This window comes from Pempheris klunzingeri, chromosome 4 (assembly GCF_042242105.1).
Source record: "Pempheris klunzingeri isolate RE-2024b chromosome 4, fPemKlu1.hap1, whole genome shotgun sequence".
NCBI lineage: Eukaryota > Metazoa > Chordata > Actinopteri > Acropomatiformes > Pempheridae > Pempheris > Pempheris klunzingeri.
This window is the reverse complement of record NC_092015.1, coordinates 1,743,373-1,770,632: the sequence shown is the minus strand read 5'-3', so window position 1 is coordinate 1,770,632 and position 27,260 is coordinate 1,743,373. Positions and strand designations below refer to the sequence as shown.

The 27,260-nt window shown below is 40.3% G+C and overlaps 2 protein-coding genes across 3 annotated transcripts; both read right to left on the bottom strand.

Moving 5' to 3' along the window:
• Positions 1-505: 505 nt before the first annotated feature.
• LOC139199984 (synaptosomal-associated protein 25) lies at positions 506-10,399 on the bottom strand. 2 transcript variants are annotated; one of them, XM_070829206.1, is made up of 7 exons: positions 10,322-10,399; positions 8,214-8,255; positions 7,851-7,899; positions 4,924-5,035; positions 3,446-3,589; positions 3,116-3,260; positions 506-957 (listed from the first exon to the last, which is right to left on the bottom strand). In XM_070829206.1, exons 1-7 carry the CDS (start codon positions 10,391-10,393, stop codon positions 892-894), a joined length of 630 nt encoding a protein of 209 aa, XP_070685307.1. In that variant the 5' UTR covers positions 10,394-10,399; the 3' UTR covers positions 506-891. The 2 variants fall into 2 exon arrangements, with proteins under 2 accessions (XP_070685307.1, XP_070685308.1); XM_070829207.1 differs by lacking the exon at positions 3,446-3,589.
• A 5,074-nt stretch (positions 10,400-15,473) lies between these two features.
• On the bottom strand, positions 15,474-24,897 carry capns1b (calpain, small subunit 1 b). Its single transcript, XM_070828684.1, has 11 exons — positions 24,849-24,897; positions 24,023-24,081; positions 23,540-23,576; positions 22,973-23,065; positions 18,209-18,266; positions 18,064-18,128; positions 17,761-17,829; positions 17,597-17,675; positions 17,369-17,485; positions 16,526-16,584; positions 15,474-15,861 (listed from the first exon to the last, which is right to left on the bottom strand). The coding sequence occupies exons 2-11, from the start codon at positions 24,067-24,069 to the stop codon at positions 15,835-15,837; spliced, it is 651 nt and encodes a 216-aa protein (XP_070684785.1). The 5' UTR covers positions 24,070-24,081; positions 24,849-24,897; the 3' UTR covers positions 15,474-15,834.
• Positions 24,898-27,260: the final 2,363 nt, after the last annotated feature.

Genomic DNA, 27,260 nt, shown 5'->3' with positions numbered 1-27,260 from the left:
TTTGGGAGCAACTTAAAGAGCGTCTCTACTGTATATTATTATTTAACCACTGGGTGTCTCGTTCCTTTTCGTGGCAGACAGGAGGAACTGACGGAACGGGACGGAGCCACGGCTGTGATCAGGTGATTGTCCTCTCATAATTTGGATTTATTTGATCCAGCAGCCTCGTTGAGAGCGAGAAACAAGAGTTAGAGAAGGAGTCACATGAAACAGATGGCGTCAGATGGTTTCAGCTTTGAGAACGTACCTGAAACCACCTTCTGCCTCTCGTGTCGGCAGAAGGTGGTTTCAGGTAAAGTAGAATAATATAATCCAGATTGTTTCCTCATACACACCCTTTAATAACACAACAGCTACCTGCAGATTAAAACCCTTTATGAGCCACCACAGAACATATCTTTACATTTTTACATGCCATTTTTTTGGAGCATTTTAATTTGCTATACATCAACACAACCCTTATATCCCACATTTTAATAATATATATAGATTTATGTCCAGATTATTGAATAAATAGCTAAAAAAGTGCAATAAACCATACACATATTTTTTCAAAATACAGAAATGTCACAGCTGTATCCCTCAAAATTGTAAATGTGTTCCAACATAGGAAGCGCTGTGAACATACGCAGTGTGGATTATAATGTTTTTGTTGTGTGCACTTTATACTGGACACATGAGTGGAAGGAAACACGTTGAATGCATGAAATTAAAGTGTAACTCTTCAGGGTTTTACATGCAAACAGAATTATTTCTCCACCTTATTTGGTTGCAATTCTACGTCTCACGTCAGGAGCTTGTTTCCAACCTACATGTCCTGGTTTTTTTTTTTAGTATATAACATTACACCCTAACTCCAGAGTCACTGCGCTGTAATCTGAAGCGCTCCCTCTATCGCTTCATGAGGTTGTTGGCTTTCTGGTTGGCGGCGGTGATGCGGGACACGTTGAGGATCGCCTGCACGGGGAGGGAGACAGAAAACAGAAACACTCAGCAGGAAAACTACAGCTGCTGCTACATTACTACACACAGCAGGTCTCAGAGGTCACTGCAGCTCTTCTGAAGCTGTTCTCTTCTATATGCATGAGTTTTGATGGCGTAGCTGCACATCAGCTGCTACAGTGAAGCTGCTGCATCATCTCATCCACTCAGAGTGAAGCCAAGATGGCCGACAGACAGACAGAAACACCAAGGTGCTCTTTTTGTTTCTGTTCAAACCTTCTAGAAAAAGAAACCCATGCAGGTCAGAAACATATGGGGACATCAAGTAACATCTAAGGAGTCATGCAGTTGCTAAATTTTCCAAGTATTGATTTTATATTGGGAGGAAATGATGATTAATCACATGTCCACTGAAGTGTTCATCATGTATCAGGAGCTAGATTTCAACTAGTGGACATGTGAATATATCTTTATAAAATAAAATAAAGTTCAAATCTTGTTTTTCAGCCTAAAGATGAATGAAAACACTTCTCCTGACTGAGGTCAGGATCATAATTCATGCATGAAAGGGTTAAACTATTAATAAAGAAGAATTATCGCCTCGTGGTTGTTCGCCTCTGAAAACACAGCCATTGTCTTCCCTTCTGTTCCTGACGTTCAACAACGGCAGGAAAAGAGTTTTTTCAGAACATAATGGCGTCACAGTGACGTTGACCTTTGATCATTTCCTCCCATCAGACACTTGAGTGATAGTTTTCTCATAATTAGCGTATGAATTGTTGAATTATGGCCAAAAAGTGTTTTATGAGACCTGGACATTTTGAGGTTTTATGTTCACAGCAATAGGACAGACGGACAGACGGACGGACAACTCCTGGACAGCACTGGAGCCAAAAAGCCGTGTTCATGGCCGTCGGAGGATCTTTCTGCTCCTGCAGTGCTGTGACACGTCTGAATGAAAGTCTGGACTCAGAAGCATCTGCTGCTTTTGTCAGGTACAAAAAAAGTTTTGGAAGTACTTCTTTACTTTACTTGAGTGGTTCCTTTTTATGCAGCTTTATACTTAACTAACCCTTTAAAACACCAAAGTCACACAATAACACAAACACACTGACTGATGGAGGCAGCAGCAGACCTGCAGCTCTAAAATCCCTGTTTTAGTGAATGTAGTCTGGTGTGTGTGCTGTTTGTGGTTAAACCAAAAGGATCTTCCAGGTCTCTCTCTGTAGGGATCCTTTCCATGATGCTGTCACACACAATCTGAGCTACATCACTCCACCAGACTCCATTGACAAAAACAGTAATTTTACCTTTGCAGAACACAGGAGTTGCAGGTCGGCTGCTGCCTCAGTTGGCTGCTTGTTTAATTGTGTGATTTGGTGTTTTTAATGATTGGTTCAGATCCAACACAATATTTGTGGAACAAACACTGACATCAATTGACCAATTGAGTCAGAAATAGACCACTACTACTGTATTCTGTTCTCTAAAATCCCTGTTTTAGTGAATGTAGTCTGGTGTGTGTGCTGTTTGTGGTTAAACCAAAAGGATCTTCCAGGTCTCTCTCTGTAGGGATCCTTTCCATGATGCTGTCACACACTTAGAATAACAAACACTAAAAAGTGTTTAAAGTTATGCTTTAAATACATATTTTATTGCATTAAATGTGTTCGTTCACTTTAGTTACTTAGATTTAGATTAAGAATACAAATCAATAAATAAATGATGGTATATTATTATGGATTCTCAGCTGTATATAAGGTCACTAAAATGGTCTCCACCCTCACCACCTGCCACATTCACCTTTACTATTTAAATGAATGCTAATGCTTCTGTACTTTGAGTATTTTTACATTTGTAGTCTTGTTACTTTCACTCAAGTATCATCATACTGACCAGTTGTGATCACTGAGTGCTGTTTTAAGTCGGTTTAATGGATCAGAGTCGTGTGAAAACCCAAACACGAGGCCCCCGTCAGGATCACTGTGGGCCTGGCAGCTGGTGCTTCATGATATCTGGTGACTTTTCTGCCAAAATGTGCAGCGGATTTCAACTGGTGAACTTCCCAAGAGATCCCTAACTGCATCTTGGAGGTGTTCTGTGACACGCTGGGATGTTTGTGAAGCTTCATGACGACACACACACACACACAGTCATGAACACACAGCGGTACCTTTCCCTCAATGCGCTCGATCTGGTCGTTCTGCGTCTCCATCTCGTTGCCCATGTCCAGGGCCATGCTCTTCAGATTCCCGATGATGCTGCCGACATGAGCCAGGTTCTCCTCCATCTCATCCTCACGGGCATCGTTAGTCACCCTGAGAGAGAGAGAGAGAGCAATAAAGAGTGTGTGTGTGTGTGTGTGTTTGTCCAGCTGCCCGTCTGACTGACTGGTAGTACTACATGTCAGTCCGGCCTACAGAAGAGCAAACACACACTCTCTCACCACACCTGTCTCACCCAACACAGCAGCTGCAACAACACAACAACCATGTCTCTCTACCTCCGTATGTATCCTCCGCTCATGGTCATGCTCTTCTCGTCGCCGACTCGGAACGACGGCGGCTGGTTGGACACGACGCCGTCCTGGCCGGAGGCTCCGCCCCAGACTGCCTTGTACGCCCCGCTTTCCTCAAACGCCTTCAGCCTTCAGAGGGAGTGACCGTATGAGTGTGTTCTCACAGTGAGTTAAACGTGATGAGAGCCACATTGTTCCCATACGGATCCTACAGCTGCAGTGTAGTGTTTGTGTTTTCATTACAGGCTTTACAGCTGTTTCTCAAATCTCCTCCCAGCATAAAGATAACTCTGGCTGGTAGGTAGTAAAAGTGTTGGAACTGGTCCAGTAGATCACCTCAGCCAGCAGCCACCAAACGGGCTGCAATGGCTGCAACGTGATCCTTTGGGACAACTGCACCTGATCACAGTAGGTCCACTAAAAGAGCTTGTTTGATCCACTGACAGGCTCAGAGTGTTATTCTAAGTGTGTGACAGCATCATGGAAAGGATCCCTACAGAGAGAGACCTGGAAGATCCTTTTGGTTTAACCACAAACAGCACACACACCAGACTACATTCACAAAAACAGGGATTTTAGCTCCACAGAATACAGTAGTAGTGGTCTATTTCTCAGTCAATTGGTCAATTGATGTCAGTGTTTGTTCCACAAATATTGTGTTGGATCTGAACCAACCATTAAAAACACCAAATCACACAATCAAACAAGCAGCCAACTGAGGCAGCAGTTGACCTGCAACTCCTGTGTTTGGCAAGGTAAAATGACTGTTTTTGTCAATGGAGTCTGGTGGAGTGATGTAGCTCAGATTGTGTATGACAGCATCATGGAAAGGATCCTTTTGGTTTAACCACAAACAGCCGTTATATCGCTCTCTGCACACACACCAGACTACATTCACTAAAACAGGGATTTTACCTTGCTGTAATGAGTTTGTTTGTGTTATTGCGTTGGCTCTGCACCCTTTACAACACCGAACAGCAAAACTCCCGTGGGTACAATGACTGCTTATGTCATTGGAGTCTGGTGGCTTTGAAGACAGGAGCAGAACTGATCTAACAGATCTCTCTCTGTAGGGAAACTTTCCATAAACCTGTTAGAACAACAATCTGAGCCCGTCGGTGGCAAAAAGTCCTAACTCTGGTTCTGGATGCTTTTATTAATCTACTTCCTTCATTCTTGTGTTTTATTTAAAGCGCTTTGGTCAACGTTTGATGTTTTTAAATGTGCTCTATGTACAAACTGACTTAATGTGTCTGTTAGGTGATGGATGCATGGTACATTCCCAGTATGGGGACAGCAGTGGGCCATTTATACAGTAGAGGAGAGATGAGGAAAAATCCTACAGCAGCAAAGCGAGCAGGCAGCAAAAGAAAGTTAACGTACTTACCTCAGAAACCACACACACACACACACACACACACACACACACACACACACACACACACACACACACCTCCACCTACTTATCACAGGAGCAGAGGCCGCAGCATTTGCCGAGGTCGGTCAGGTTTTTCTCGGCCTCCTTCATATCAGAGTTGATCTGATCCAAGCCCTCCTCTATACGCTCCAACTGCTCTATGAGAGGAGGAGGAGGAGGAGGAGGAGGAGGAAGAGGATGGATGGATGGATGGATGATGGATGGAGGAGGGGAGGAAGGCCAAGACAGAGAGTGGAACAGGAAAGAGGAAGGAGGCGGGAGGAGGAAGTATAGGAGGAGGAAGGACAATAGGACGAGTGGAGGGGCGCGGAGGAGGAAAGCAAAACAAAATCCAAAAAGAAAATCACCAACTGTTTCCCAAAAAGCCCCACAGCTGAACTCAAACCAACCACCAGCAGCTGAACACGAGGCGCCCACGACTCCGAGCCAAAGGAATCCACCCACAAATCATAAATAACAGGAACTATCCCCCCGCTGGGCCGAGCGGTGCCAAATAACGTGCCGGCTGCTCGCTTCAGTGCCCAGTTCCATTACGTGGTGTCTCTCGGCGTTTGGCTGAACTGGAATGAGGTTTAATGAGGTTTCTAGTGTGTATAGAGGACCGGACCAGAGGAGGGCTGGGGAAAAATGAGCAGGCAGATTCCAAACTGTGTTAAACTGGTTCCAGAAACTATATGATGAAGGTGAAAATAGGCTTAATCTGCTGTTCTCAGCGATGAGATGCTTTCCTACGCATGTTTTCTGCACTGGATTTAACACGGACACTATCTCAGAGTAATCTTCAAGGATTCAAGGAACTTTATTTGTCATACCAACACACGTTTACACATGGGGAGGTGCAAAATTATGTTCTCAGGTCCCGTTTTAAGCCACGATAAATATCAAATAACAAATAAAATATGGAAAATATCTTGCTAAGTTTGTTAAAATAATAAGTAAAGGTGCTCATAGGCTTCCTCGAGGGTTGTCAAATATGGAAAAGTCCAAAAAGTCATGTAGAAATGACTGAAAGCGAGCGTTTGGCAAATTAACTGCAATGAAAAAGTGGTTTTGGAGCCATTAAATAATTTCTTTTTTACATATTTTGAAGGGTTTGAAATGACTGGTAGCTACAAACGGTTTCAGAAGTGGTCCAGTAGATCAGCCTGCAGTGAACAGGCCAAGAAGGACAGGAAGAGTCATTTCACCTCTCTGCTCCGATCGTGTGGTTTCTTTGTGTTATTGTGTGCTACCTGCATATTATGCTGGATCCAACATAACCGATTTAAAGCATCAAAGTCACACAATAACGCAAACTAACTCATCAATCCAGGCAGCAGCAGAACAGCAGCTCCCATGCTCTGTGAGTAAAATCACTGGTTTTGTCAATGGAGTCTGGTGGCCAGAAGGAAACAACCTACTGGACCAGTCCCAAGACGTTTGTACCTTCCCGTCTTTTCAAACCTGCAATACATAAAAAATGGGTCCCAATTTTCAGCTCATTTAATGGAACTGAGCACCCGTGTGGGTTTTCATCAGCCACCAGGTGGGAGAAGAAGGTGCGGATCCCGGAAACCAGACCTACTTCCTGATTGGCCAGATACACAGACCACAGCACTGGGCCATGTCTGTCAGGTTCTTCTCTGCCTCTCTCATGTCCCTGTTGATGGAGTCCATGCCTTCCTCAATACGCTCCAACTGCTCTGTTAGGAACAGGAGTTTTATGGACTGTGTGCTACAGGTGGGTGCTGATTGATTGATCTGATTGGTGCGTGTTCGGACCAGAGATGTTCTCCAGTAGGTCTCAAACACACTGTGAAGCAGCTGAAAGGTCTTTTATTAAGCTAACTAATGAATCTGTGTTTGAGGTCCAGTAATTTTATTCCTTATGTATTATAATCCATACACTACCTACACAGGCTGGAATAGTAAACCTGTTTTAAGATCCATTGTGTAGATTAACCCTTTCATGCATGAATTATGACCCTTACCTCAGTCAGTGTTTTTAATTAATCTTAAGGCTGAAAAACAAGATTTGAACTTTATTTTATTTTATAAAGATATATTCACATGTCCACTAGTTGAAATCTAGCTCCTGATGCATGATGTACACTTCAGTGGACATGTGATTAATCATCATTTCCTCCAAATATAAAATCAATACTTGGAAAATTTAGCAACTGCATGACTCCTTAGATGTTACTTGATGTCTCCATATGTTTCTGACCTGCATGGGTTTCTTTTTCTAGAAGGTTTGAACAGAAAGAAATGAGCACCTTGGTGTTTCTGGCTGTCTGTCGGCCATCTTGGCTTCACTCTGAGTGGATGAGATGATGCAGCAGCTTCACTGTAGCGGCTGATGTGCAGCTACGCCATCAAAACTCATGCATATACAAGAGAACAGCTTTTGACTGTAGTGACCTCTGTGCATGAAAGGGTTAAGTGTTAAGGGGGAGCTACAGTGACAAGGAGAAAACTGAAGAAATGTCCAAGAAAAGTTTTTGAGATTTAAAAAAAAAAATCCATCTGGATAAAATCCAGGGGATTGATTACAGTCAACAGTTTGTGGAATTACTCTCAGTGCTGGAAGGGGGAGACAAACGTTCTGCATATCAAACTAAAGTCGTGGATGTGATATAAGAACTGCATACTGGACACAAAGCACTTCAGGACACCTCCAGCTGTAAACACGGTCCAATATTGAATATTTTAGTCCACGGGGGGCTGATCTTTGTAAGACTTTAACAAAGAAAAGGGTTCAAAATGTCTCAGCTGTGGCGATTCTTACTGGACTAACTAATACATGCATGGTTTCCATGTTAATCCGCCTTAAACACACCAAACATGTAAGCTGTCGAGGGCTGGCAGAGATGAAAGTAACACACAACAACACAGGCAGACATCTTCAAATGACTACCTATCTATTCCACAGTCATTTCATTAACAGAGAGAGAGATCAATAGAGCTGGTTACCTCCTTGTTCGTCCAGCATGACCAAAGCTCTGATCCCTGCATCTTTACTCTGGAGGAGGGAGCACAAAAAACCACATGAATACAGAAAGAAAGCCGGAAAAGTGGTCGGTTCTGTTTTTAAAGGCTGCACAGCCGTCGTCCGCTCCTGGGTTCAGGGTGTTAAAGTCACTTTCCAGCATCCGTGTTGTGTGGAAGTGACCTGGTGAGACGTCTTGGACCATTTCCTCTTATGGAAACAAGGTGATGCAGCTAACAAGATAACCTTCAGGATGAGGTTTGTTCTCTCTCTGACTCTGTACGGCTCATTAGATGAAATGAAGATGTATATATTATAAACACTATACTGTGTTAGTGTGAGTTTACCTCCTCCACCAGCTGCATCATCCTCCTCGTGCTCTCCAGGGACTGAAAGACACAAAAATGGGAGCTTCACTGTACATTGAAACTCATAACGATAAATAATTATAGTCTTAACTGATATTAATTCTTGCTGGGTGGTTTTTATGAGTCCTCGCTGATGTTTCATTTATGATCATTATTATTATTATTTACAGATTTGTTTTTCTGTCTAAATGTTTGTTAACTTCCACGTCCACATAAATGTTGATTTATTGCTTGTTTGCGCTGCTAGTTTCACATAGTGGTGAGTAGATTCAGTCAGTGCAGAAGGAGAAGTGTGTAATTTGGCACTAATTATGTTCAAATCCTGCATTTCAAATAAATAAGACAAATAGAGTTTACAATAATTAATTAATTTAAATTGAGCAAAGAGATCCTGTCAATCATTTTACTTTCTTCCTGATAACATTTTTAACAGGAACTCATTAGGAAACAACAGAGCTGTGAATAAAGTGGTGCCTGAATACATAAAGTCAGAAGCCTGATGGTTCGGTAAACAGGCAAAGAGTCAAAAATATACTGACTGGCCCTTTAACACGGAGCAGACATGATGACCTGTGTTTACACACTGCTGTCAGTCACACATGGAAACACTCCAAGTGTTTCTGCTCCTTGCTGTGTGTGTGTGTGTGTGTGTGTGTGTGTGTGTGTGTGTGTGTGTGTGTGTGTGTGTGTGTGTGTGTGTGTGTTGTGTAAATATCATGTCGGCCCCGGGGACTTCCCCACTGAGGGGATGATGAGGTGACAAATGGCTTTGACCCGCAGTACCCTTTACACCCCACAGAGTGTGTGTGTGTGTGTGTGTGTGTGTGTGTGTGTGTGTGTGTGTGTGTGTGTGTGTGTGTGTGTGTGTGTGTGTGTGTGTGTGTGAGTTTAGCACGGCTCCACACTGAGTGTATGAGCTCATCCTTTCTCTGCGCACTGTTGCACTGGGAGACCGGTTGTCTCCATGGCAACCAGGTGCGCCAGGTGTCCTTAAAGGGACAGCGCGCTCAGGCTGAGCACTGTCCTCTGTAGCTCACATGAGGCTGTGTGTAGTTTCTCTGTCCCCCTTGTTGGCACCTTAATTATTGTGAATCTCTTGTTTTTTATAGGTTCCTTAGTGTGACAGAGTTTGTGCTGCTCCCCTCTGATTGGTTAGTGAGCAGGAAGCCCCACCCTAAAGCCCCGCCCCCCTCTTCCTGGTGTATCTTCCTCTAAATGGACCATCATTTACTAAATGAACATCCTGCTGTGCTGAAGAAGACAGTAAACTAGAGACTGAGAGCAGAACCTGTTCACTGAGCTGATAAATCAGGAGAGAAGTCGCCTCATTTCCTCATTGACTTCCAAAAAAAAGTCATGGACAACAAGTCTTCAGAGGAAAAACACAAAATATTCTGTGGATCTTTGGGTTTGTAGGTCGTAGGTGTGCTGGCTGAATCATTAGAAGTACTTAGTGACCATAATCTTGTTGGTGATGAAGATAATCTATAATTGTCTTCTATATATTCCACAGTGTAAAGAACTCCGAGCTCCGTCATGACCATCATCCTGACGTGCTGCCTCTTCAAACTCAATTAGAGCAGGTCAGTTTGCCATCCGGCCATCTCGTCTACACCCACCCTGTGTCTCACTGGCTCTTTATCTAATCAGGAGGTTCAGCCGATTAGACAGAACATCAAGTGAGTCTGGTAGCAGGAAGCCAACAAATCAGACAATTCTGTGTCTTAGATGACGATTTAAATCCGATTATTCCTTAAATTAAAAATAAAAAAAAGACGTTTTGAAGCCTTGTGTTTGGTATTTCTGCTGACGCCATCTTGGCACTGTGGAACCAGAAGCTCGTTAGCTAGCCTGGTTAGCTAGCTCGTTAGCTGGCCTGGTTAGCTAGCTCGTTAGCTAGCCTGGTTAGCTAGCTCGTTAGCTGGCCTGGTTAGCCAGGTGTTAGCAGTGACATGAGCAGGGATGTCAGAGCGAACAGCCTCTGGGGTAAAACCATCTCAAAGTGGGTTTTTAATATTTAATAGAACTTTTATTTCCAGCTGTGATGATCCACCACCTGGATGTTGTGGAAAATCTCCATCACTTACCTCATCTGTGACCTGATTGGCTCTCCTCTGCAGCTCCTCCTGCTCTGACAAAACGGGCGGGTCTGACGCCATGTTGGCCATCCGTCCGTCCGTCCGTCCGTCCGTCCGTCCGTGTGTGTGTGTGTGTGTGTGTGTGTGTGTGTGTGTGTGTGTGTGTTCAGTCCCAGGAGACCAGATTAGGCTGCAGCATCAGGTGGTTCCTGCACCTGGAGAGCAGAGAATGACACCATGATTATTTATAATGACTGAAAATAGAATCCAGCAGACAGACGAGTCATTTAGCGTAGACTCTGGTCCTGGTCTAGGTCCTGGTCCTGGTCCTGGTCCCGGTCCTGGTCCTGCTGATTGCTGATAGCAGCACCACAGTACTTGAACACAACGTTCCTCACTGCAGGGACCTCATTACCGTGGACACAGGAGCCTTCTAAAGGGACGTTCTGCTCAAATCAACCAGGTTTATTAATAATAATAATACATTTTATTTAAAGACGCCTTTCTGGCACTCAAGGTCGCCGTACAAAGCAAGGAGGCAATAAAACACAGAACATTTACACAATATTATATAAATTTACACAATATAAAAGCAAAAGACCTGAGAGATCATGTACGATAGATAGAGAGAGACCTTTTATCGTTGTTACAACCTGATCGCTTCACATCCTGTTTTCATACTTAAACACACTGTCGCCCATAAAGTTGGACTTAGATGTTTTGTACCTCTTATCATGAAATGATGTGATTTATTCTTGATAAATAAAGTTTATATCTTCTCAACTTTATTGATCAAACTCTTCCAAACAGATCACAGAGGAACTTAAACCACAGTGAACCTTTAGACACTGTGTATTCAGGCTTTAACAGAATTAGATGTATTGAACAATTATTCCAACTATATGGACAACAGTGTACATTTAGACATCTTTTATTTATAATTCTTTAACATATATGTGTCTTTAATTTTATCCTTCACATATTTATGTATAGAGTTTCACACAATATCACAGGGAGCTCCAGTAAAACCTCTTTCCTCTTGTCGGTTTGAGGTGACGCGATCGTTAGTGTTACTGAAACTTTAAATCAACTTTAAATCTGCTGCTCTGGTTTTCAATCACAGCAGATCATTACGTGTTCAAACTGGAGCCGGCAAATAATCAGTTATCATATCGTATATAATGAAGAGGAAGAGGAGCCCAGACACGTTTATGTGCGTTCCCATTCAGCTCGTCATGATTACTGCGTGAAAACACACTCTGAAGTGACCTTTGGCCTTTGGCAGGCTTCTGATTAGAGCTGCAGCAATTAGTCGATCGATCGTTTTGTTTAAATTGATCTGGGAACGACCTTTCTGAGGGACATTTTCAGCTCCCGGAGAGGTTCCTCTGGGAATTCCTCTGGTATTTGCAGATATAAGATATTTCTTATTTTCTATATTGTAGACTAGTCTTATGTTAGATTATTCTATTTTAGCTTGTACATATTTTATATATTTCATATGTTTTTTCCTTCTTTACTGTTGTTTTTGTGCCTTAAGTGTTGGTTGTCCTGTGGGGAGTCGGGCTGCCGTAACAAAGCAATTTCCTGTGAATAAAGGAACTGTTCTTGACAAGGACCGGACAGACAAGACTGAGGAACCCACACGCTCGACTCAATTAAAGTTACAAAGAAACTTTAATCAAAAGGCAAAAACAGGAACCAAGACAAAAAAAACCCTAAAACTAACAAAAGGCGACTCCGTGAAAAAACAGGAGCGAACAAACAAAACAAAATCAAAACACTAAGAACAGAAATACTCAAAACTAGAAACACGATACAAAGCTAGACTAATCTTAAAGTGAACAACAAAAGGAGCAAGGCAGAGCTTGAAACAAAGTATACAACTGAAAAAAGACCAAACCCCAAGAATGGTTCTCCAACAATGGGATTTCAAAGACAAGATAATGGACATGACGAACTGGCACAGGACAGAGGGAGACGCAGACAATAAATACACAGGGTGATGGGGAACAGGTGGAAACAATCAGGGAGGAGCCAGACAATCAGACGAAAGGAAGTAACTGTAACTGAAACGAGGAAACACATGATACTACAAAATAAAACAGGAAATGACAAGACAACATGAGACGAGACAAAAACGGAACTAGACAAAATACAGGATCATGACAGTTCTATTCTATTCTATTCTATTCTATTCTATTATCCGTCAAGGTCGCAGGGGGGAGCTGGAGTCTTTGGACTGTGGGAGGAAGCCGGAGAAAACCCACACAAGCACGGGGAGAACATGCAAAGACCCCCGGGTTCAAACCTGGATTTGACCCTGGAACCTTCTAGCCAATGCAGCGCCGCCATTTTTAAACCTCCTAGTAAAAGACGAGGGACAGTGGAGCAGTGGAGCAGTGGAGCAGTGGAGCAGTGGAGCAGTGGAGCTGCTGTATGTCCTGCAGAGGTGATGCTGCTGCACCAACGTCACCTCAGCCTTCACATAGACGGTGTGGAGGCAGGTGTTCTCAGGTAGGAGGCCCCTGCAGGCCTGAAGCCTTCCTGCCACCTGGAGCCTCTCTGCTCTGCTCCTCACAGCTAACAGTCACTTTCAGCTCACATTTAAACCTCACCTTTTTCTCCATTAACACACAAACAGAAGCGTTTCCTGCTTCTGCTGAATGTTTGAGGTGAGTTTAATAAAAGATAATTGATGATCAGTTTACACACACACACACACACACACACTGTACACACACATGCAGCTGAAAACAGTCTGTCCATCTGCTGTTTAACACACTCACTGTCCTCACTGTTTACTCTGAGGAAACAAGAACTACACACACACCCTCACTTGGACCAGGACACAATAGGATTATGGGTAACTATAATATAACTATAATATAATATTATAGCTATAGTATCATATATAACTATAATATCAATTCAATTCAATTCAATTCAATTCAATTTATTTTGTATAGCCCAATATCACAACAGAGTTGTCTCACAGTGCTTTATAAAGTTCACTGAAATAAAAATAAATAGTACCATGTATAACTATTATAGCTATAATATATATAATGTAACTATTCTAATTATAATATCATATATAACTATTATAGCTATAGTATATAATATATATAATATGTAACTATTCTAATTATAATATCATATATAACTATTATAGCTATAATATATAATATATATAATGTAACTATTCTAATTATAATATCATATATAACTATTATATAGAGAGAAAAGTCTCATCGGAGTCAAATTCCTTGTTTGTTTGTACAAACTTGGCCAATAAAGTTGATTCTGTTCTGTTAACTATGATATCATCGGTCTCTATCGATCATTAAGGCTGATTGGTAATCACTCTGATCAGTCCCTTGCTCTCCTCCAGGGTTCAGGCTCCTAATGAACGCAGACTGATGGTTTCACTGGTTTCATGTTACTTTAGCTCCAAATCTCTTCATGTTTAAACGGTGAAGCATCATTTCCAGCACTTCACCTCCTCCAGTAAACACGTAACAGGAACTGAACCCGTGTCTTTAACGATGTCTGCGCGTGTTTATTTCTTTAATCTGAATCACTTCTGGTGAAATGAGACCAAAAGCAGCGCTCCTACCTTTCAGCAGCACCTCCACAGGTTCTCCTGCACTTTCTGTCCGGACTTCCCGCATTAAAGCACCAAACTGTGCGGTGGAAACCTGTTGTTCCTCCTCAGCATCTCTGGTTCTGCCCCCCATCCCCACCCCCATCCCCACCTCCTCTCCTCCACACCGGCACCGCCCCTCTCCTCCACACCGGCACCGCCCCTCTCCTCCACACCGGCACCGCCCCGCCCGTCACCGAGCACACCTCAGCATCAGCGTCAAGTCTCTGATAGTCTAGATCTAAAGGTCACCACAGGAATATAACATTCACTTCTGTGGTGAGTGATGATATTAAGATGATCAGAGGTGATTAGAAAACATGAAAATAAAAATATTGGGTCAATATATAAACTTCAGATACACACACACACACTGCTGGTCAGTTTAATAGATAGAATTTAATAGTAATAGAATAATATAATATAATATAATAATAATATAAAATAATATAATATAGTATAATATAATATAATATAATATAATATAATATAATATAATATAATATAATATAATATAATATAATATAATATAATATAATATAATATAATATAAAATAATATAAAATAATATAATATAATATAATATAATATAAAAATAATATAATATAATATAATAATAATATAATATAATATAATATAATATAATATAATATAATATAATATAATATAATATAATATAATATAATAATAATATAATATAATATAATATAATATAATATAATATAATATAATATAATATAATATAATATAATATAATATAATTAATATAATATAATTAATATAATATAATTTAATATAATTTAATATAATTTAATAGATGTCGGATAAGATTTAAAATCTGACATAAATATAAGAAGGGAAGTTGAAACAGACATGAAATTCTTATATTATAACTGATTGTTTTGTTTTGTTTAAAAAGAGTGTTTAACAACCTTTTTGGCTGCTGATCCCCTGATATGAAGGAATTAATATAATATGAATACATCTCCACTGATTTTTCTATATTTAAATATTTTTATTATCCTGTTTTCCCCCTTTATTTCAACAACATAAACCCATAATACCAAAATCCAAAGTTTGCATGTTGTCCGTTTTATTCGCCTCAGCGTGCAGAAACATAAAATACATTCATATTAACCAGCAGACATCTCGTCATCACGTTTGTCTGTGACTGTATTGTTCATTTTACCCTGGTTTGAATAGTTTTAATCTTTTTTCTCCACTTGTTAAAAACCTCACAAGTTCTCCAGCTAAACAAATGTTTGTAGACATTTATGGTTTAAGTTTAATACACAAACACAAGTTGATGTAAAGATTCAGCTTCAGAGGACAAGAAATAATCAAATAATCACATTTTTGTCCTTTTTAGCTAATTATTTATTTATATTTGTGTGATGATGATTTATTTATGTTTGTATTCTATACATATAGGTTACAGATTATAGCTGCAGCATCTAAATTGGGGAAAAAAAACAAACCCAACACACAAAAACGAGCCACCGTAACACTTAAACATCAGTTGTGTCACTTTATTCTCTTCCAGAGTTGATATCATAAACGGTTTCAACCAGATACAAAGAACGAAAATTCATGAAATCCTGAAACAATAAAATGAGTCAAATGTGTAACGTGGGGATGTTGTAGTGCCGCCGTCTGGCAGCAGCAGCAGCAGCTTGACTTTGGTTTGAATCTTTTCCTTTGACTCGAGCTCGATGCTGGTTTTTTGTTTTTTTTTTGGTCCCGTTACCATGGTGACACTATTGCACATCCTTAGGCACACACACACACACACACACACACACACACACACGTGTAATGGGTGTCATGAGATGAAAGAAGTGGAGTGTGTGTCGTGGGGCAGCCTCCCTCCGTCGCTTCATGAGTACATCGTCAGCTGAAGCCACTGAGAGTCAGAAACAGAGCGTTAGTGTTTGTCAAAATATTATCTGATCATTGATCTCATCTGATCATTGATCTGATCTCATCTCATCTGATCCCATCCTCCAGTTTTGTCCCCCTCACTTTTACTCTTTTGGGTGAACAAACTGAACCGAATCACTTCCTGAAGTGATCAGTTCGTGTCTCAGTTCAGTTTAAACTGTGTGGTGAAACCTGCAGTCTGAAAAGACCGTCTGTTGTTTCACTGCAGGAGAACAGCCGAACTGTTGATCAGTTAAAAAAGACTTAAACGTCCTTAAAGACCAGGGTTCATCTCAAATATTCAGCGAGGAAACTTTTAAAATAGCAAGAATTACAAGCAGAGTTTGGCGTGTTTGTCATCATGGAGAAAACACAGGATCCTGCAACTAAGGACTTAAGAGTCCCCACATGATCAGCATTATATCAGATATTATATCAGGCAACAGCAGGCAGGAAGAACTCCCCTTTAACAGGAATAATCAATAAAGAAACACATTGATTTTCAGTAGGCTCACAATGCAGTAGTAAATACTGTAACACCATTATTATCTAACCAATTATATTCTATTTTTATTTATTGTGAACCCACAGGAGGGCCTGTGCCCTTATCAATGGTAAAATAGTGGTGGGAATTAAAGGAGTGTTACCTCCTTGATGTCCAGGTCGATGGAGCCGCTGTTGTCCTTATCCAGAGTCTTAAAGGCTCCTGCAGGACACACACACATACAAACACATGCCTGATGACTCTGTATACCCTATTTTTACATCTATGCCTGATAGGTACAAAAAGTGTTGGCTTTGGTCCAGTAGGCTTGTTTGATCCACTGACAGGCTCAGAGTGTTATTCTAAGTGTGTGACAGCATCATGGAAAGGATCCCTACAGAGAGAGACCTGGAAGATCCTTTTGGTTTAACCACAAACAGCACACACACCAGACTACATTCACTAAAACAGGGATTTTAGAGAACAGGACACAGGAGCTGCTGGTCTCGATTCAATAGTTTGTTTGTGTTTATTGTGTGACTTTGGTGTTTTACAGGGATAGTTTAGGTCCAAAAAAATATTTGAGTGACACACAACAACAAAAAAATTAGTTGATCAAAGCAGCAGTAGACCAGCAACTCCTCTGTTCTGTGAGATAAAATTACACTTTTTGTCAAAGGAGTCTGGTGGCTTTGAAGAGAGCGATATAACAGCTGTTTGTGGTTAAACCTAAAGGTTCTTACAGGCTACAGAGTGTTATTCTGAGTGTGTGACAGCATCATGGAAAGGATCCCTACAGAGAGAGACCTGGAAGATCCTTTTGGTTTAACCACAAACAGCACACACACCAGACTACATTCACTAAAACACTAATTTTACTACTACTGGACCACTTCCAAAAAAACTTTTTGTACCTGTTATTCATTTAAAGCTCAAAATGTGCAATAGCAGGACATTTAAAGAGAACAGAGAAGAAAGCAGGTGAGGAGGACAGAGAGCGACTCACTGCACATGGCGTCCAGTCGCACCAGGCAGCCAATGAAATTGTCAAAGTCCATGTTGCCATGCTCGTCGCTATAGCGACGGATTATCAGCTTGTAGAGCTGGTCATTCAGAGGGAAACCTGCACAAACACAAACAACACGAGCTGAAACTTCACACTCTGTTTACACTGCAGTGATTTCACACACACACACACACACACACACACACACACACCTGCAGTGTGTCTCACCTGCAGCCTTGAAGGCTCGTGGCAGCTCATCAGAGCAGATCACACCTGAACGATCTGTGTCGTGGGACAAATAGATGCCCTGGAGACGAGAAATACATGTTTATGTTTTATGGTATTTATTGAAAATGAAGGTTAAAAAGGTTCCTGGTGTGCAGTGACCTCACCTGCCATCTCTTGATGTTGTTCCACAGGTATTTGAACTCGTGGAAGCCCAGTTTACCTGTGCTGTCGCTCTGAGGGGGGCGGGGTCAAAGGTAAAACTCAGAGACCAGAGCAGGAGAACACAGACAGAACTACTACGGATACTAATACTACTACTACACTACTGCTAATACTATTCAACTACTACCACTGCTACTACTACTAAACTGCTACTAATTACTGATACTAGTACTATTTCTTGTACTTCCTTGTACCACTAGTACTAGTACTGCATTGTGCGAGCGTCATATTTTGTGAAGGGATACGTCCATGACGGCGACCATGCTCCGACAGGACTCGATGCTGAAACCGTCCGTCTTCAGGCTTCCATCTGAAAGGAGAGATCAATAACTTTTCAGATTAGTTAAGTGATTAAACACAATATAAACATGATAAATGTTTCAGACTCACGTTTGGAAACGATTTTGTTCAGGATGTCCATGAGCTCCTTGGGGCTCACCTCCATGTCCTGTGAACACACACACACACACACACACACACACACACACACACACACACATTAGCTCAGAAGGAACAGTAACATTTCCTGTTAAAGGAACAGTCTGTGTGTTTGTTGTTTTTTTGGATGGAGCTACATTTGTGGTTTCAAATGACATCCAGTCTTTGTGCTATGATATGCTATTATATACTATGCCATGCTATGCTATGCAATTATATGCTATGATATGCTATGCTGTGCTGTGCTAAGATAAGCTAAGCTATTATATACTATGCCATGCTAAGCTATGCTATTATATGCTATGCTATACTGTGCTGTGCTATGCTATGCTATTATGTTATTATATACTGTGCTGTGCTATGCTATGCTATGCTGTGCTATGCTATTATGTTATTATATACTATGCTATGCTAAGCTATGCTATTATATGCTATGCTATACTGTGCTGTGCTATGCTATGCTATTATGTTATTATATACTGTGCTGTGCTATGCTATGCTGTGCTATGCTATTATGTTATTATATACTATGCCATGCTAAGCTATGCTATTATATGCTATGCTATACTGTGCTGTGCTATGCTATGCTATTATGTTATTATATACTGGGCTGTGCTATACTATGCTATGCTATGCTATGCTAAGCGCTTCCTGGATGTATCCAGTGAACTCAGAAAAGTGAAGGCTGATATCTGTGTCCTCCTTTGACTGATCTAAACCTGACTGTGTGTTTCCACAGAGGAAACCCCTCACACGGTGAGTCACAGCTGATCTGAGTGACTCCATCCAGCTGAAGCTGTTTCCTTTTATGTCCTGTGATACTTTTCCAGCTTCTGACTCACTGCTGAGAGAAAAACACTGTTTCCAAAACACAGCGGAGCTCCTCCTCCTCTGGACCGTCCCGTTTCCTCCTTTATCAAAACACACTTTTTGTTTTTCAGTGTGTGACCAAAGGTTCAGCACAACAGAAGTGTTTTCTAGAGTCTCAACAAAGTTTAAAAGCTCCTTGTATTTAAACATCTGTGTTATAAACCATCTGAAGGGCTGATGTCATCACTGTCTTGTCACTGAATGATTATTTTCTCTCCTCAGACTCTTTCAGTCGTTCTTCTTGTTCTCTTTTCTGTCTTTCAGGGAAAGAAATGAGGACACAGACGGAGATGAGGATGACAAACGTCCTCTCTGGGCTTCTGTACCTCAAAGGTGAGATTTTATTTATTTTTTGCTTTTATTTATTTCATGGCTCAATATATCTAAAATACAGGAAGTTACTCTGAACTTTAAATCCATCTGATACACACATACTATTACTACTACTGCTACTGTTGACAGTATCACTACAACTGTTACTACCACTACAACAGCTACCACAGATGGTACTGCTGCCTCTACTACTACTACTAGTATTACTACTGGTACTACAGTAAAGTAAAGTAAAGTAAAGTAAATACACTCCATGATTTCTTTATAACTCAGTTTCTAAACAGGTGTGTACACCTTTAAAAAGGAAGTTTCCAGAACTCCACCTTTACCAGGTGGGTGGTTCTTCATTTACTACGACCATCTTCATCACCATCTTCATCACCATCTTCATCACCATCATTACCAGTGTTAACATAAACCCTCTCACTGACAGCCGGCTGAGATCTGGTCCAACTAGTGCACACACCCCTCTGATGAGTCACACACACACACACACTCACACACACACACACACTCACACACACACACACACACTCACACACACACACACACACACACACACACTCACACACACACACACACACTCACACACACACACTCACACACACACACACACACTCACACACACACACACACACACTCACAGTACAACGCCCTGTAGGCATGAGTGCCTCCCTTCTAGACAATGGCAGGAATGCAGAGAAAGAGACCTCCCTCTCTCTCCCTCTCTCCCTCCCTCTCTCTCCCTCTCTCTCTCTCTCTGTCTCTCTCTCCCTCTCTCTCTCCCTCTCTCGCTCCCTCTCTCCCTCTCTCTCTCTCCCTCCCTCTCTCTCTCCCTCTCTCCCTCCCTCTCTCTCCCTCCCCCCGTCTCTCTCTCTCTAACACACCCTGAAGCTCTTCACGTGTTTGTCAGAGGCCAAATAAACTGACTCACTGAGCGACTGTATCTAAAACTTAACCGTAGAAATGAGGCCATGAACCCACTTGTGTTTTATTCTCCACCTCCTCCACCCTCAAACACCCACAGTGCCACTGTGGATTATTTGGTATTTGGCCAAGGACACACAGGCAAAAGATCTATGAAGGATCGGTAAACTTTAAATACACGATAAATGTTGATTAGAGGTGATAGTAGTTGGATCGGCGTCAAGTCTTCAGCAGAAAAGCATTTAGAAAATTGACTTTGCAATGTAAAATATCAACATTAACACATGAAGAAGGAAGATAAATTCCTCTTCCACTCTCTCCAAGTCACATTACTTCATAAAATGACATTACAAGTCGTCCTGACTGGAAGACTCAACTCAACTCAAACAAACTGACACGATCCTGTGAGGTTAAATTGCTGATTTTGTCAATGGAGTCTGGTGTGTTTGAACATTTTCCTTCCTTTGTTTCAGAGTCACCCGGTGAATACTGTGATTAAGGGGCCGGCCGAGGCGACACAACCGGCCCGGGGCGAGGACGAACCAGAAAGGGGACGGGACGGGACAGGACGCGGCCGGGTGGGGTTTGGAATGCGGCCGGCCGACAGCAGGCAGACAGGTGTGTCGAGGGACGAGGGATCAGGTGAAACGCAGAAAGAAAGATCTGATCTGCTTGGATCTTTAGAAGCATCATCCTGTGACACTCGAGCTGAGTGACAACATGTAAATGAGCCCTTCAGGTCGCACCTGTTGTTAACCTGTGAACACTCTACATGTGAATCAGCACCCAGGTTAAAGTCACCTGTTCACAGCTTAGTTAGAATGAAACTCATGTAAGAAGAATAAACGTGCAGCGATACGTTTCAGCACAAAGCTCAGATTCATTTTTCTGATTTTCTTTCAGACTCTTTTCTTTTCTGGCTTCTAGAAATTGTTGAAATGTTGAAAATTGTGGTGTCGGGGTCTAAAATCAAGCCTCAGAAGGAGTAAAAGGAGTTCTATACTGAGTAAATCCAACGCTTAAGACATCGATTTTGTCCTGAACCACCTTAAAACATGTGTGTGGTTGTGAGGCTGGAGGTCATGTGACCCTCAGGCTGTAAAAGCAGCTCTTTCTACATGAAACATAGGTTTTCATTGCAACGAGCGTCCGTCCAGTGTCGTCCCACTGCAACAGGATGGATGGACTTTTACCCAGAATGCCCTTTGTTAGAGTCCCATGTGAAACCAAAAGTCAGCAATGACTTACTTGACTTTCACAGACTTACATTAAGCTGTCCATACTTATCTTAACCCAAATCAGTCTGTTTCTCCGTCACCTAACTCTGTGGTTTTGGTGCCTAAACTTAACCAAACTGCAAACATTGCATAACGTTGAATTGCCTATTTAACATAACTTAGATGATGTCCCTGAAGGCGTCACTGTAGATTATTTTATATATAAATGATTGTAAACCACTTTCCACTGTGGTTGCCAGTAAAAGTGTTTTATAGTTTTTCAGTGTCATGATTGTGATTTACTTCAACCACATACAACAAATATACAGAGCTTAACAAATGTATCAGACCTCCACCCAGTGGAAGGTGTTTACCTCCTCTGCCCTAAATTAACAGTAGTGCTGATCACCAGATTATTTCTTTAGTTCCTGTGATGGTTAACCCTCCAGTATGTGCAGCTCTTTAATCACAATGATGGATCTGAAATGATGGAAAAGGAATCTGGAGTAGAGGAACTGATGGACTGGACAAGTCAGAGTCCAGACTTGAATCCTATCGAACAGATCTGGGATTTATTGAATTAAAAAAATAGATCACACACTAATTTAATCCAAAGCAAGTCTGAGGGAACAGCTGGGAACTATTTGGAGCTCAATAACAAAAGAGACGGTGGAAAAGTCCATGAAAACAATCAGGGAGGTCAAACTAGATATTAAGATTTCTGGTTAAAATATGTGAATAAGGACTATTTAGTTGTTCCACTTTGTTATTTGCCTAATAAATAATAATACAATGTTTAATTAGAAACAAGTTTTTGACAGATTTCTAAAATATTATCTAATATTTCTCCTTTTTATGACAGCTGGTCTGTGCTACTATTCTAGTCGACATTAACGCTCTCTGACTTTATGTGCAACAGTTATGGCACTTTTCCACCAGCAGCTACTCGACTTGACTTGGTCTTTATGGTTTTTCACTAGGTGACAGTACCTATGCAGCCGGGGCTCCAAGCGAGCTGAGTCAGAATCAGAATCAGATTTATTGTCATCATACAGCAAAGTACAATGAGATTTCATCTGACCTCTCCCTTATAACATACCACAAGACATAAATACAAATATAAGACTGTAAAAATAAGAAAAAGAAATGTCCACATCCTCAGTGTTTGTGTTTGTAGAGCTAAAACTGTGAAATGGAAAAGCACCATAAGAAGATTCTTCATTTTCTAACCCGATGAAGGTTTATTTGTGTGTTCAGAGTTATCTGCAAAACTTAATCTGCACGATTCATGAAAGCAACAAAACCAGAAACGGGAATGTTGATAAATAAAGTGAGTGAGTGATTTAAGGATTAAACATTAAAGACTCACATCTCCAGCCAGCTGTTTGAAAACCCTCCGAAACTGTTTCTCCTCATCGTTCTCGTGGGCCTCGGCGAAGTTCAGCGGTCTGCGAGGGGCAGGCTGCACACACACACACACACACACACACACACACACACACACACACACACAAAGAGCTACTGTTAGGTCGCACTCTCACACACATTCCTCCATCGAGCTGCATGAAGACGTGGAGTGTGTTTGTGTGTTTGTTTGCTCATGAAATCTTCCACTGGGATAAATCATTCAATCACAGAATTAAAGCTCATTTGCTTATTTTACTAAATATCTGACTTTAATTCTCATCTATCATTATTCTGTTAGCCCTGGTGTCAGCATTCACTCCTTATAGACTTTCCTTCATGATTAATAATCATCTTTTCTTATCTGTTTGAAGAGCGTCTGTGTGGTGAAACTTGGTTTGCAGTGGAAACAAGTTGAGTCGACCTGAAGCTATACTCGACTTTCTTATTAACAGCAAGAAGAAAAATCTACAACATATAAATAAATATAAATATACGTGTATATGTGTTTAAAAAAGACATTGGTACTTACAGGGTCTGAAGGTATAAAATCAGCAGGGTCGATGTTGCTGTTGGACGGAAAAATAAACAGAGTCAGAGATCAATATGTGCGTTTAGTTTAGAGCAAAGTTATGACACCTAATTAAAATTAAAAATTAAAACTGGACATGAAAACTGAAACAAACTGTGCAAAACTGAGTGAAATAAAATAAAAATGTACAGAAAATTAATTACAACAAAGACTTTTTTCATCATAAAATGATTTATGTCCATAAAAAACTAAGAGCTGCAAAAACTCATATTAAAGCAATAATAATAATAATAACTTTAGAAAAAATACATTTAAATTAAACTCAACTGAAATTAACCGAAAACTAAAATTAAAAGTGAAATAACAATAAAAACTGATGGAGAATATTAAACTAATAATAATAAGTGTGGTACAGAGATAGACCTGGTTAGCTTAGCTTAGCACAAAGACTGGAAGCGGAGGGAAACTGTTAGCATTACTCACGTCACAACATTGATGAGGCCTCCGATGAAACTCTTGGCCAGATGCATTCTGCCGTCTTTCTGATACAGAGAGGAAACAATAATCAATCAATAATGAAGAGAAACACTAAATGGGTCGATTTATAGAAACATTATCAATATATATATCAAATATGATGTCATTCTAATTAAAGAAGCTTTAAACGTGACGTGTTTTTACTAAACTAGCCAACAGTGTATAACGCACAGCTGCAACCGACAATTAATTTAATTATCTATTCATCTGATGATTATTTTCTCCATTAATCAATTAATGATTTGAGCTCTAAAACATCAGAAAGCAGCAACAAAGTGTTTTCAGGCAGAATAAGAGCATAATGGAGGCTTTTATTTTGAAAACAGCACGTTTTATGAACATCTGAAGGCGGGATTAAGATTAAATAAAGAACAATAATGGTTTAATCAATAGTTTCTCTGCTCCCATCTGATGGACGACTGTGGCTCACCTGCTTTTTACACCTCAGTGTGTTGATAGTTTGACTCTGGGAGCTTTATTGAGGCTTTAACTGACCATCTGAGACACTTTTCACTGTTTGTTTTACGTCAAGTAAAAGTTTGACTGCACGACTGGATCAATTTTCCTCTCTGATATCCTGTTTTTCTCTTCTTTTCCACCACTGCAGACATACAAACCCTCACATAATCTATTCAGGGTCAGGTTACACACACACACACACACACTTTAAACCTGTACACACACACAACCAGCAGGTCAGTGAACACACCTCAGACCTGCACGAACAGTTTTAACGTGTAAAAACTTAAAGAAGTGAAGAAGAGGTACTTACTGAGAGCTGTGCTGCTACAGGGGAGAGAGAGGAGAGACTGGGGAGGAATGGGTGAGAGAGGTGGAGTCACACTGAAGGGGAGAGAGAGAGGGGGAGGGGGAGGGAGAGGGAGAGGGAGAGACTGGAGGGCACTCCCACTTCCAGAGTCCACAAAACCAGTCGAGCAAAAACAACCAAGTTCTTCTTGAATGCATCATCGACCCCGCCCAAAACACACACACACACACACACACACACACACACACACACACATACACACACACACACACACACACACACACACACACACAGGTCCTAATGTCCACCATATTTGTTTTCATGTAAAGTTACATTATGACAAATGATGGTGCATTCAGGGGTCAGTGGAAAAGCTAAAAAAAAAGTAAATTCAGTTATTTTTGACAAAGTAGAAATTTAAAGTAAGTCGCTGTAATAAGTAATGTTGTATAATTTATTGTTATTTGTCTGTTTCTTGGTTTTAATCTAATTTAATAATAATCTAATAATCTAATACTGTGCAGCATCTTGTGAGGCTCCCAGTGTGAGTATTTATCTGTATTCACAGTGTTAAAGAATAAAGCTGCAGCTTTCATATATAGGATATAAAAAACTGAATATTCAGTTATAGCTTTTAATTGTCTTTAGCTGGGCTGCGACTAAACATTATTAATCTAGTAAGTAAATTCTTTGGTCTGTAAAATGTTTAAAAATAGAGAAACATTTGTGCTTCTGTTGTTGACTCATAACTTCAGATTTCACAACACAAAACTATTCCAAACATCTCTTCCTCCCTCTACTGTCGGCCGGCAACAGGCCTCAAATGACACTAGAGTTCATATTTATATCAACAAATATAGAAAAAAAAGGAAATAAGGAGTTTTTAATATCCATATTATCTTGTTTTTTTTATTTACCATACAATCAAATCTGCTCCTGAAAACCTCACAGAAACAAAAATCCATTTTTAGTGCAATTAAATCTTCTATTAAACTGTTTTATTGATCAAAATGGAATCACTAGGCGATATAGAGTGATGTTATGACGTGTAAAATGAAGAAGAAACATCTAAGATCTTATTTTTTTAACACAAATTTGCCAAAAATGGCTAGAAATGGTTCTGAATCTTGATTATTTCCTTCTTTATTTCACATCATAACATCCTGTCTTTCTTTCTGATAATTTCCAGGTTTATGTGAAAATATCAGATTATTTTCAGTGTGGTCTCAAACTCTTGGACTCTACTGTGAGTTTATATTAAAAACAAACAATAAAGAATTAAAATCTATCCCAAAAATGGGTTTAATCATTTCATATTTTTTTTTAATTAACTTAATCGCAGGGACATTTTTTTTGTTTTTTTTGTTACCGTAATTTTAACCCATTAAAAAAAAAATTAAATTATCTTTAATGTTGTATTTTAATGTTTTATTTTGAAGGGTTAGGGTTAGGGTAAGTCATAACTTGTGATGTTGATTATTGTTTCGGACTTGAACACGACTCTTCTCTCAATATCACACGTGTATAGATTATGTATAGATAGTTGTAAAAGTGATTATTGATTGAATCTGTGCCGTAAACAGCTCTCTGGGGTTGTTTACTGCCCCCCAGTGGCCACAGAGAGCAACTACGTGAACGTCAAGTCAGATTTTTCAAAATAAATCTAAATAGAGACGCTCAGAGGCGTCTGACAATAGCTAGCTAGCACGACACATGCAGGTCAAAGGTCACATGGTCTCCAGTAGAGAGAAGAAACCAAAGATGTCAGCTACAGGAAGTGACAAATGAGCTGTCTGCATCCCCGATCATCAACGACATAGCAAGAGCAGGCTAACGTTAGCGCAGAAAAACAACGCTAGCATGTATAGAGGTGGTGCTATTAGCAGTTTGAAGGGCTACGCTAATTATACACAAGTTTCAGATAGATATATATATAAATAAATTATACATAAATGTAATATATATCTTGTTATTAACTGTATGGTAGTCACCGTTAGAGATTACAAGTCAATAAACAGATATGATGATGATGCTAATATCATGATCATTATTATTATCATTAGTAAATGTTTTTAGTTATTCAGATTTATTAATATTTGTATATACAAACATACAGAACATTTTATTTCTTCTTCTCATTATTATTATTATTGGGGGAGTTGATGGTTATATGAGTGCATGTAAACATATTAGCGCCCTCATGTGGTCACAATAAGTAACTATAACGTCATATTAAGTATCTATTTTATTAGTATAATAATCAGTAAGATTAAGATGCATGAATATTTGTTTTTTAAAAATATTTTCTGGCTATATACAAGTGTGCAGTGGTGCTGTGTAGTATTCACTGCCCTCCTGTGGTCACAGTGAGGAACTACATCTGTGTAACATCCGGACTTTCAAAATAAATCAAAG

Coding starts and splice junctions, on each gene's coding strand:
- LOC139199984 (XM_070829206.1), bottom strand. CDS start 10,393: ATGGCGTCAGACCCGCCCGTTTTGTCAGAGCAGGAGGAGCTGCAGAGG. Junction 5,036..7,850: donor CATGCTGGACGAACAAGGAG/GTAACCAGCTCT, acceptor CTCCTCTCATAG/AGCAGTTGGAGCGTATAGAG. Junction 3,590..4,923: donor GGCCTCTGCTCCTGTGATAA/GTAGGTGGAGGT, acceptor CTCCCTCTGAAG/GCTGAAGGCGTTTGAGGAAA.
- capns1b (XM_070828684.1), bottom strand. CDS start 24,069: ATGCATCTGGCCAAGAGTTTCATCGGAGGCCTCATCAATGTTGTGAC. Junction 17,486..17,596: donor ACGAGCCTTCAAGGCTGCAG/GTGAGACACACT, acceptor GTGTTTGTGCAG/GTTTCCCTCTGAATGACCAG. Junction 16,585..17,368: donor GCGACTGGACGCCATGTGCA/GTGAGTCGCTCT, acceptor TGTGTCCTGCAG/GAGCCTTTAAGACTCTGGAT.